The following is a 12,573-nucleotide window of genomic DNA, read 5'->3' on the forward strand; positions in this document are numbered from 1 at the left end:
CCGTGGAACCTGTCAGCCCAGAGATATGGAGTGTACAATTCCAGAGTGAAAAAAATTCTGAACATCAGCTTGATCTTTTTATGTACAATGTTTCCAAATTTAAACCTAACTTTCTGCTCATAGACATAGGTATTTTTTAAGACTCTCCAACAAGTGTTTTAGAAGTGCAAAATAATATATTACATCCACTGAAAGAAATTTCATGTTTATGTGAGAATCTTGCCTTTGTGCTCTTTCAGTAGAATAATTCTGTTTTTGTGCAGGAATGCAAAATATAGTATCAACATCAAAATGAAACAGATGCATCATTTAAGGTGTTTACATACAGCCCAACTTGTAACTCAGAGTCCTTATATTTAAGCTAAGTTAGTCCCACTGAGATAAACAGAACATCTAGTTAAGCACCAATTATGGTTAACACAAGAGAGTTGAGCATCATTTGAGAACAAAGTCTTACTGTTGGTCACAGAGTATAAGCATTTGCTAGAACAGAGCATTATATGACTTAGCACTATAGTACTAAGCTATAACATAGCTTAGGCAAAACTGCACTTGGACAGCAGAGTTACCATAATGCATGTAGGTGACAAGGCTGTTGTCTCAGCAGTTATATGGAATGAAAGTTTAAAGTTGTTAACTTTTCTTTGAACTCTAAATATGTATATATTATTTAAAAGCCCATGCTTTTCCATTGTTTTTCATCTTTGCTTTTAATCTTTGCACACACCCAGCTTAAGACTTCTTAAACAAGTTAGATTGTTGGGAAAGACACATGCTGAATGTGTGACAAGTACGACTACTCACCCCAACTCAGCAAGGGATATCTGCATGCATAAGCAGCCTTTTCATGCCCGGTTCTCTTGCTAGACTGGGAATGATGGCACAGATCAGATGCACATCTACATCTGGCGATGAATCACCCAGTGAGATCGCCATTCATACTGAACTGTCTGTATGGTGACACACATTCCCTGTCCTCTTGATATATGGATAGGAATTCTCTCCCCCAGGCCACTTGCCGGTTATCTTTGGATCAGAACTACTATCTATAGAAATAGCTCAGTTGAATTAGATATTGCAAAAGAGCATTCAGGCCATGTAGGATCAAGCACAGAATGACACCAGGATATAATTAAGTCAGAAGCGTTTCACCAGAACATGACAAACTTTGGGAAAATGCAACTTACATGTAAGGGCACCCAGAACAGAGAGAATTACAAAAATATCTGCAAAAACCAGAGACAGGCAATTGTTTTTAAGGTTAAAAAGCGGTTTGAGGATGATTGTTTTTCCTTCTGTATAATTATCGATTTCATTTCAGTGTCACCTCTGATCTAGGGGTGTGCATGAACCACGGTTCGAGCACCAGTTTGGCATCGCAGGGAGGGGAGCGGCAGCTTTAAGGAAGAGGAGAGCAGGTCCTTCCTTACCTGTTGGCTGCTGCCCCATGCAGCTTCCTACTGGGGTGGCGCTCTGCCCATGTACCCCTGCATGGTGCCAGCACACATGGTGTCTGTGCATGCGCCGGCACCATTTGCATGGTCAGCATGCTGACCACACAAATGGTGCCCACACAGGCACAGACGCCATGTGCTGGCTGGCGCCATGCAGGGGTACATGGGCAGAGCGCCGCCCCAGTAGGAAGCTGCATGGGGCGGCGGCCAACAGGTAAGGACCTGCTCTCCTCTTTCCTAAAGCTCCTCTGCTCCCCGTGGTGCCGAACTGGTGCTCGAACCGTGGTTCATGCACACCCCTACTCTGCTCAATTAGGCTTTTGAAATATAAAAACCTGCAAAACCAGAGTGAAGATTGTAAACACCAGAAGCAGCAATCCCTTTTCCAAACCTTCAAATCAAGAGAGAGAAGTTGCCCGTCTTCTGCCTAAGGAGTGGTCATGTAAACTTAATATAGGCTGGCCTATTGTTAGTTGTCAGTTCATCCAATCTATGCTATTTGGATGCTATAGGCAGATATAATATGTACACCATGGGAATACTGTTCTGTATATATACTGCATGCCCCACTTTGTGGATAGAATAGTGAACAAGATAGTAATACTAAGTTTGTGCGTCGTTTTCCAAGAAGCAAAGAGACGTCATGAGAAGAGGTCATGGCTGTGTGACACAGAAGGGATTAGAACTCTGTGCTTTTTACCATCCCATAGGCATCATACAGCTTGTAGAGAAGCTCTTTCTTCTCTTTCTCTGGCAAGAAGCTGGACTTGGCTGCATTTATGTTCTGGGAACAGAAAAACATAGACATTAAAAATATGTTCGATCTCATACTAGTATGAACCACTGTTTTTGCATGAACAGATCTTCATGCATAGTTGCTGCATCATAGCTGAATTTAAGTGGACATAGTGGCATCCTGATTAACACAGTGTGGATGCAGTGGCTATGTTCTAGACCAGGGATTCTCAATGTGTGGGTCCCCAGATGTAACTGGACTTCAACTCCCATAATTCCCAACCAAAGGTCACTGGGGCTGGGGATTTTTGGAGCTGAAGTTCAATAACATCTGGGGACCTACACGTTGAGAATCCCTGTTCTAGATCTAGACTAAAGCAGCAGGGAGGTGTGTGTATCCCCTTCTCTCTGAAGTGCTCCAAGCCATCCAAAAATATGTTCCTAAGGGTCATGCTGTGAGAAATTACAATATTTAAATAGTTCTCTCTGGGCTTGGCCTCAGCAGAAACGCTCAGGTTCAGAAGACAGATTCTTCCCAGGCTAGTTACCTTATTGGTTTCCACAAAAGTGAACAGACCTTACTAGGTTTTACAAACCGTTTATTCAGCACTGTGCAACAAATCCAGATAAGTAGCAAGCCAGTGAAATTGCCTATTCAACCAGCTGAAGGTATACAGACTTCTAGTGAGGATCTGAAGACCTCCTTCAATCTAACAGTTATTTTTATGCCACTTCTATGGTCCTAATTTCAGGTGCTTTGATCGGATAGTCTCCGGGTTCCCCATTATGCCCTTCTCATGGGCCATCTTACCTGATCACAAGCTCCATATGTGCTCCTTAAGGATTTCTCCCAGATTTGTTTTATTTCGCTTTGTAAACATTTGAATATGTCTGCAGTTTTTGTTTTTCTGTATCCATGCTGAAATCCACCCCACCCACCCATTTCCAGCTATGAGAAGCCATGTTGTAAGCCTCCTTAATTCACTACCCATTTGCTCTCACTTATGCAATTGCTCAGCACTGGCAGCTTCCAAGTCACAAATTCCTGCAAGGTCATTTTAAGGATAGAGGCCTGCATTTCTACCCAAGCCTATACAAAACATTAGGTCAAGCCACAGCTTCCTTATGAGCAAAATAACAGTCTTATTGCTATCAATGCAGCCCTTCAGAGAGAAAGGGAGAGAAATGGAAAAAAACCCTGCCACCATGTGAGTGCTTTAGCTGCCATACCTGTGGCTCCTTTGCTGCATGCATGCTACGTTAGTCAGGTTGTTGGGCAATGACCATTAACAGTGCTGTTTCCAGCTTCTTTTAGGTTTTAGATGGAAAAATAGGCTTTTAGAGCAAGAACACAAAGACACATGTTGGAAGTCTGGTGATCACCTTGCTTGATATAAAAACATTGTGTATTCTGCCTTATGTCAAGTCAGGCCTTTTGTCTAAGAACAAATAAAAAAGGGCACTTTCAGATATGGTGGGGGAGTTGTGTATTTCTTATATATACACACACACATACACACACAGTTTTCCTTCCTATGGGAGTGAGCGTTTCTTTTTATGGAACTATCTCTTCAAAATGACTGAGAACAGGAAACCTCCAATAATGGAGGCTGGGGCTGAATAAGTGGAAATTTGGCTTAATTTTTTTTTTTTTGGAGAGAAAAAAGACTCCAATAATGAATGAGGCAGGGGTGTGTGGAATGGCCAAGATGTAATTGGTAAGAAAAATTAAAGTTATCATGAGCTCTGTAATGAGTTAATTACTCTATTTCATAGTTACTTCAGATGAAGAGAAGGGGCAAACCTATCAAGACAGCATGGAATGAGACGAATCAGCTGCTCATGCAAGTCTCAATGGGGCAGTTTGTGAAAGTGTGTCCACATGTGGGGTGAATAAAGATGAGCATTTACAGAGCAGTAACTTACTACTGTTGGCCTTCAGTCATGAGAGGTACTAACCATTGACAGCATCTGCCCATAAGGCAAGGCGGCATCTCTCTGCTCCCCACATTTCTGATTGGGTACAGATGTGTGGCATAGTTCTCCTTATCATGAGGGTGAACTCTACAAGTGACAGGCTACATGTGTTTGTAGGGCAACCTTGGTAAGTTCCCATGTGAACATCTCTATGCTGGGGATGTAACTTTGTGAACAACTATGTTGGTTGCAATCCCAAGTGCTCTTAGTTCCAAGCATACGGGTTTAGAATCTGACTGTAAGTTACTGTAAGAGAACAGCATGAAAAATGAACTGACAAAGGAAAAATCCCACACCGACTTACCACTCTCTTGAATTCTGCCTCATCGAAACCCATGGATTCCTGAGCTATCTTGTAATCTGTGTGAATTGTGGACCCAAAAATGAGTGGATCATCTGTGTTCAACGAGTAGTTTGCACCATCTTTCCTAAACCTAGAAAATCAGAAAAAGGAACAGTTTTTAGGAGTCTAAAGTATGCATTTTTCCAAAAGTAAAAATAAATTTAAACCTACTCCCCACAAGGTTTCTACCCTACTTGTAACTACTTACACAAACATTTCCATTAACACTATAGCTAACTGCACAGCTGCATGGCAGTTTTCTTTGTTTCAACACATCCCTTCCCCACTTCTTATGAGAAAGGGCAGGACAGCTGGAAGGGCATAACAATTTGTGTTTAAACCCAGTGGCCCTCCTCCATAGAGCGATAGCAGATGAACAAAAATGCATTTTATTGCCTCCCAAAGCAAAACATGCAGCAATATATTCCCTGTATTAAACAATCTACACCAGCAACCAAGAGAACAAATGCAGAATACATTTTCATAACCAAGTGAAATATGTTAATCATCAAGTATTGAGCAATAATGCAGTACAAGTGTGTAATGCAGAATGGTTACTTCAAAACAGCTACTGCCCTCAAGTCCTGCCTGTGGCTTCTAGCAGCATCTGGTGGGCCACTGTGTGAAACAGGATGCTGGACTAGACGAGCCTTGGGCCTGATCCGGCAGGGCTGTTCTTATGAGAGGGAAAGGAGACTAACATAAGCAGAGAGGGAGAAAAGTGACCCTTACAATCAAAAATTGTTCCCGATCATTCCACTTGCCTGACAGGCCTTCAGTTATAAATATTTATAGCTCCACTACCAGTTAACATGCAACATTTAGTTATGTCACAGAAAGAACTGATCTACCAATTAACGACTACCAGCTCTTGCTTTTGGCTGAGATGATTTGGCATGGAACAGGGCAACTATGACAAATAGTGTATTCTTTGGGAATGTAAAAGCCTGTATAGATCACGCACTTTTATTTAGGGAGTATTTAATAACCGTTTTTCTCTAAATCAGTTCCCAGCGGTGCTCTCCTGCTGCTACTCCCCTGCAACTGGTACTCAGAGGCATCCTGTCTTTGAGGCTGGAGGCTCAAGGCTCCCTTCCTCCTTGTGCCAGTAGAAGACCTCCTTCTCTTCCTCCTCTGCACTGAGTGTGGTTTTTGCTCTACCTTTCTGTTATCCTTTCATTCCTTCCACCCCTCTTTTCCTTTGGCTGTTGGTAACACAGTTGTTGGTTCTGTGTGTCTTGTTTCCCTTTGTGGGCAGCTATATTTTTAATTGTTTTGGTAAGTCAGTGATGCAGTTTCTTAGATGGCCAGCAGATGTCACTGGAACTGAAAAAAGAAAGGATGTGGGGACCTGAAACAGAGTAGGGATGTGCACGGAACCACGGAGGCGCGGTCCAGCACTGGGGGGTATGGAGCTTTAAGGGCGGGGGGGGGTAGTACTTACCCCTCCCGCTGCTTTCCCCACTCTGGCGCTCGACTTTTTAGCAGAGTTTTCGGGGCGGCAGCATTCCTCCCTGCCGCCCCTGCCCCCGTCGTTGCCCGGCAAAAGGGGAAGTTGAGTGCATGCATGCGCCCGTTGTGGCGCGTGTGCGCCCGTCACCACACATGCCGCTGTACATGTCACACATTGCGTGAACACACAACGTGTGAGGCACGCACATGGCGGCGACAGGCGCGTGCCGCAACGGGCGCATGCGTGCACTCAACTTCCCTCTTTGCCAGGCAACAACAGGGGCAGGGTCAGCAGGGAGGATCACTGCCGCCCCGAAAACTTTGCTAGAAAGTTGAGCACTGGAGGGGGGAAAGTGGCAGGAAGGGTAAGTACTACCCCCCCCGCCCTTAAAGCTACATAGCCCCTGCCACCGGACCAGTTTGGAGGCCTCTACCATGGCCCCGGACCGGTCTGGTGCACATCCCTAAAACAGAAAACACTAGAATGTTGGTGGCTGTTTGCCTTCCAGAGGTTCAGCTCTCTAATGAAAACAGTACTTATTTTAAGGGTATTTAAAGGCAATTCAACTTCTGAGGGGTCTGTTTTCTGCAGGGAGACGAGGGTATGTGTCAGGTCTGACTTTTCTAAATCCTTAAATGTCTTGTAAGGTGATAACTATGGGTTTTGGAGCATGAGTAACCAACCCATGGCACACACATGGAAATTATACAGTATGTTAGATTAGAGAACAGAAACCATTAATAGAAACTGATTTGGGGGAAGACTCATTTATTTTTATCTATCCTGCTTTAAAATAGAAAGCCTTACCTTATCGCTGGATGATTATTGAAGGGAACTTTACATGCTCCAGTGAGGTAACTAGACCAAGGGCAGACCTATATGTTTACCATAAAAAGGAAAAAAATGAATACTCATTCCTTTTAAAATGCTTCTGTACTCTGAAAGTGTTAACCCCAGGTTTGCTACAAACACCGAGGATGCAATTGGTTCTTAAAGAGCAGCTCATAAGTCAACTCCTAACTAGTCCCAACACCCTTCCAGCCCAAATACCCTATTTTCACTATAGAAGAGATATTCCTGTTGGTATCTCCAGAGACTCATGAGAACGGACAGTTTCCTCTGAAGAAGAGCAATACTGTATATAAACTATTTATTAATCATTTATCAACACCACTGGGGATTCCTTGCCTCCCACTTTCTTTGGCTCGTATACAGTCCTGAACTATGGCCCTGAACTCATGAATCTCATTTGCCTTTATAGGGTTTCAGTGCTGTTCCTATTCAGTATGATTTTAGCAAAACAACAACAAAAAACCTGAACACATCACTGTTTCAGGGTTAAAAGGCTTTTCATTCTTTAAAAGTTGAGCAGGGAAGTCCTGTATATGTACGACTATCTATCTATTGCATGCAAAAGGACAAAGAAGAATCATACTTACATAGTCCGTGTCCCATAACATAACATGATTAGCAATATGAAACACACTGAGTCTCCATTTTCAAATTGTCAAAATTTCTACAGTCAATGCTGCGATTTCAGCCAAAAAGGATAAGACATCTTCGTACTGCACATCAAGAACTTCTTCCCACAGAGTTCACATACCTATCCAGAGTGTGGTGCTGCAACACAATGATCATGGATATTGCTACTACAGAGATGTCAGGCCTTCAAAATATTCAGTTACCTCAAAATGCATTTTTTCTTCCAACAGCTTTTTATAGAGATCTTCATCTTCCAAAACGTGGTAGCCATGGCCAATTCGTTCTGCCTTTAGGAGGTGGACTGCCTAAAATGATACAGGGGTAGGAAGAGACTAAGAATAAGGTCTTTAGAGATAAGTTTACTCTAGCTATTCCATTAACACGAAACTACATCCCTGAAAATAGAAAGAAGAGGGTTTAGAATGATTACTCCTATTTATTTATTCAGTTTATCGACTGCTTGACTCCAAAGGCTCTAGGCAGTTCACAAATATATATTTACATGATTGTTTGGTTAAGGGGTTAAGTACTTAACCCCTGCCAACTGAGCAAAGAGGCATCTTTTAAAAGGGGGAGAGCAACTGACCCTATCCAGCCCCAGCACAGCATCCCTCCAGTGGCTGTTGCTGGTGTCTGTCTTATGTTTCTTTTCAGATTGTGAGTCCTTTGGAGACAGGGAGCCATTGTCTGTCTGTCATATCTGTGTAAACCACTTTGGGAAACTTTAGTTGAAAAGCAGTATATAAATATTTGTTGTACTGTATTGGTACAAGTGACAAACGAAAAAGCCATTTAGTAGGTACAGTTCTGCTCGCATGGCCCTTGCAGGGCCACCCCATGCATCATCATCATCAATTCTATTTCTATACCGCCCTTCTAAAAATGGCTCAGGGTGATTAACACAGAGAAATAATACATAAATAAGATGGCTCTTATTTATCATTCCCTGGATTATAAAAAGGAAAGTGGTGGTGGGGCTGTGTGTGTGTAGAAAGTTTGGCTTGGTATAATGCAAGCAAGTCTCAGGCCAACATACCCCCTCCTCTTTTTGAACTCTCCTGCACTACTGCTTCCATGGAAAACCACAAGAGAATGGTAGTTTTCCATGGAAGTAGTATTCAGACTACGATTTCACTTACCATGCAAGCTGCAGTTAACCATGAAGGGGAGAGAAGGAGGGAAAGTACAAGCCCAAAGTCCCCTACCGTAATGTCAAATGAGTCTGGCATTACACACGAATCAAGCTTATACCGATTCTTCAACAAAAAGTCAAGTCAAACACAATCAAGTGCTGAGAGCTTAACACGAGCATTGGAAGCTAAGTAATTAATACACATAGAAGACTTTAGTAGAGAAGTCTAGTTCAACCATCTGATCAGTGCAGAAATCTCCCTAGCGTCCTCAGCAGATGGCTAACCAGCCTCCGTTTGAAAACTGACAGCACAGTAAAGCCCACCACTGCACAAGGCAGACTGTTCCACGGTCAGACAGCTCTTAATGTTTGTCCAAATGTATAGCTGAAGCATGGGTTCCAGCCCTGCCGTCTGTGCGATAGTCCTTCAAATATTTGAAGACTATAATCATATCCTCCCTCAGCATTCAGTTCTCCAGGACAAACATACCCAGCTCTTTCAACCGTTGCCCATAGGACTTGGTTGCCAGATCCCTCATCTTTGTTGCCCTCCTCTGAATCCATTCTAGTTTAGCAGTATCCTCCTTAAAAATGCAGTGCCCAGACTTGGACACAGTATTCCAAGTGAGTTCCAACCAGAGCAGGATAGAGTGGCATGATTACTTCTTATGATCTGGACTCTACATTTCTGTTAATGAAGCCTAGGATTGCATTAGCTTTTTTAGCAGCAGCACTACACTTCTGGCTCATGTTCAACGTATTGTCCACTAAGACACTAGGGCTCTGTCAAGCTTGGGATTGCTATTTGCTTTGGCTGAGATTCAGGTTATTAAATAGCTAAATTTAAGAGATGCAAGTTTTGGGCGGTATAGAAATGTAATAAAAATAAATAAATAAATTTGAATTTTATAGTTAGACTAAATTGGAGAGTGGTAGAGAGAGAGAGAGTGAGTGTGCGTGTGGTCTGTTCACTGTGTGGCTTGGCTTAACTTGCCAGTCTTAACAGAAAACCCCTGCACCTATTTGAAGTTTTGCAGACTTAATAATGCCCACTTAAGGAGCTATCACCTCCTGCATTTTACATCTCAGTCTGCAAAGAAAAGAACACATTATAGGCCTTTTAGTAATCCTCCCCATCACATCACACAAATATTTAAGTGCACTGATTTGGATTCAAGACAAGTCACAGAATCCAAATCACAGAAAGCAACTGAAGCACACTCACAGCAGTAAATTGAGCACTACAGGTTCAGAATATTGAATACCTGCCAATTTGAATATTTGCCTGAGGGTCAGCAACATTTCCCCACTCTAACAGAACACTTCTGGAGCATGGGGGAACTCCAAATGTTTAAAAATGTTTTTTGTGCATGAGTGTTTTGCAAGTGTGTGAACCAGTGTTCTAATTTTTTTCATCTGTGTGAGGAATAAGTCTTGTTCTGGGTGGCAGTATCAAGGCAGTGTACGTACACATGCGTTCAGAGTGAGACCTTCCTGATTATACCTGAGCGGGATATAAAATTAACTGAGCGGACATAAAAAATGTGTGAGCGCACACACATGTGCACGCCTTAGAGGGAACACTGGTGGGGACTACCACTGCATTCGCGTGGCAATTTGGAGCATGCACACAGTGGAAGTCAAAATGTCTACAATTCTGCATTAACCATCTCCTCCGCAAACTATGGCACCAAAAGTTTCCAGTTCCGTTACTGGAACAGATTATGCAGAATCAGGCTGGGATCCAGAGGACTGCATGTGTGCAGAAAGCACTTCTGTGTGCTAGGAAACTTGCTGTTTTTCCCTTCTGGCAGGAGATTTCATACCTAATGCTGCTCCAAAGGGCTCCCTGACATTCAGGGGCAGCTTTTGGAGGGGATGTTGCTTGAGGAAGAGGCTTATAAAAAGGGTCTCTAGAAGACCATACATGGCCCTTTAGTGCTGGAACTCACCCAGACTCCAACCCAAAGGAGGAGGAGCACACCAAGACCAGGACTCTTGGTCCCCATGAAAGCTCCCAAGATCCATCACCTCTCCTTCAATCAGACCCTTGGAGGAACCCTGGAGCCTGGTACTGCTCAGCTGGGCTCCTGCCCTACCTTCTGCCACTAGCCCTGGAAAGAGAAGCAATGATGTGCAGGGCCAGGCTCTAGCCCTGGAGGCAGAGCTGCTTGGGATTTCCTTCTCAATGGATCTGCTCAGGAGGAGAGGGAGGTCAGCTCTGGCCCAGCCTGAGATCCAAGAAGAGATGGGGCTCCTAGCTACTGTACAACTCTCCCATTTGGAGCTAGTCTTTGCTGGGTCAATAGCACATTAACGAAGCTGTTGCCTTGCTGGACCTGGACACGAACATTTGGAACTTGTCCCTAGAACATTGGCAGGCATGATTTGGCCGGTGTTTTTTAAAAAAATCTTTGTCAGAACTAGAATAATGATCAGGAAAGGATGAGAATTAAGGGATACAATTTGCTTGGGAAAGGACTGGACTTCATGAAGAGGACAAGGCGGTCCTACCTCCAGCTTTTAAAAGCTTTCCCTATTGGAGGATATCCAGGCACAGCTTTTACTTACTAGAGACACACACTCTCTTAATGGGCATTTTCAGGGATTCCAATGGAATCCTGTCCTAACAGCTTCCATTCTGGAAAGCAAGTTCTATAGTTTGCTATACATTCAGTGTGAATATACAGATTTCCTAACTGGATCTAAATTTTATTGCTCTGTGGTGCAATTTCTTACCTCCTTGATGACATCAGGTGGTCCAATTTCACCAGCATGAACAGTCCGATGAATACCACACCTTACAGCTTCCTGAACAGAAGGCAGAGGGAGTAAAATGTTTTAACTGGCAAGTATCAGAGAGGGCAACATTTTTGTGAGCACGGCATTTGCTATCTCAACTTTTATCATCTAGAGACTTAAGGTAACTGTCCTTTCTAGAACTTGGTATATAGGCACAGAACAATCCTACCCAGCATTGTGTATCCATTGCACCCACCTGTCCCCCCTCAAAGAGGGGAAACAGCAAAGTCCTTGGCCATAAAATAAGAGGGACAATTATGTGATTTTAGAAGCGTTAGGAACTTCAACCCTACACACACAGACCTGGAAGTAAGCCTCACTGAACAGAGCGGGGCTTACCTGTGAGTAAGCATGCTTAGGACATAGGAACACATAGGAACACAGGAAGCTACCACATACGGAATCAGACCACTGTTCTATCTAGCTCAGTATTGTCTTCACAGACTGGCAGTGGCTTCTCCAAGGTTGCAGGCAGGAATCTCTCTTAGCCCTATCTTGGAGAAGCCAGGGAGGGAACTTGGAACCTTCTGCTCTTCCCAGAGCGGCTCCATCCCCTGAGGGAAATATCTTACAGTGCTCACACTTCTAGTCTCCCATTCATATGCAACCAGGGCAGACTCTGCTTAGCTAAGGGGACAAGGCATGCTTGCTACCACAAGACCCGCTCTCCTCTCCTAGGACCAAGCTATAGGTCAACCAAGTCAGAAACTATACAGAGTTTTAGACTTGGAATATACCTCAGAGGTCTTCTATGCAGGAATCCACTACAGCATTCCTGGCAGATGGCCATCCAGCCTCTGTCTGAAAACCTCCAGTGAAGAATCTCTTACTACTGCATCATGAGGCAGGCTGTTCCACTGTCAAATAGCACAGATAATGGCCTGGTTCACACAATTGTTCGAATCAAGGTTTAATCTGGTATACCAACTTCAGCAGGATTGTGTGAGTCCATGCCAAGGTGGTTTATGACCCAAGATGAATATGAGATTTCCACCCTGGTGCAGGTTCACACAATTGTACAAATGTCAGTAAGCCATATTAAACCTAGATCGGAAAGACTAGGTCAGTGAGTGTGAGACGCATGACTCCACTGCCAAATCATCTCTCTCTCTCTGCGATGAGAAGAGCAATTAATTGAAATGGGCAGAATGAAGAGCCAGCTCTGCACTGGACTCAAGTACAAGCCTGGCTTCAT

The 12,573-nt window shown here is 43.6% G+C and overlaps 1 protein-coding gene across 3 annotated transcripts in view; it reads right to left on the bottom strand.

Moving 5' to 3' along the window:
* Positions 1-1,656: 1,656 nt before the first annotated feature.
* Positions 1,657-12,573, bottom strand: part of ADA (adenosine deaminase) — a 63,785-nt gene continuing 52,868 nt past the window's right edge. For 2 of the 3 annotated variants that reach the window (XM_053250129.1, XM_053250128.1), the window contains exons 7-11: positions 11,316-11,387; positions 7,648-7,749; positions 6,770-6,837; positions 4,471-4,600; positions 1,658-2,238 (exon numbers count right to left, since the gene is read on the bottom strand). In XM_053250129.1, coding sequence (XP_053106104.1) covers positions 2,134-2,238; positions 4,471-4,600; positions 6,770-6,837; positions 7,648-7,749; positions 11,316-11,387 — 477 coding nt within the window. In that variant the 3' untranslated portion in view covers positions 1,658-2,133. Of the gene's footprint in view, positions 2,239-4,470; positions 4,601-6,769; positions 6,838-7,647; positions 7,750-11,315; positions 11,388-12,573 lie in introns of all 3 variants that reach the window. The other variant, XM_053250130.1, reaches the window with a different exon arrangement.

Source organism: Hemicordylus capensis, chromosome 4 (genome assembly GCF_027244095.1).
Source record: "Hemicordylus capensis ecotype Gifberg chromosome 4, rHemCap1.1.pri, whole genome shotgun sequence".
NCBI classification, from domain to species: Eukaryota; Metazoa; Chordata; class Lepidosauria; order Squamata; family Cordylidae; genus Hemicordylus; species Hemicordylus capensis.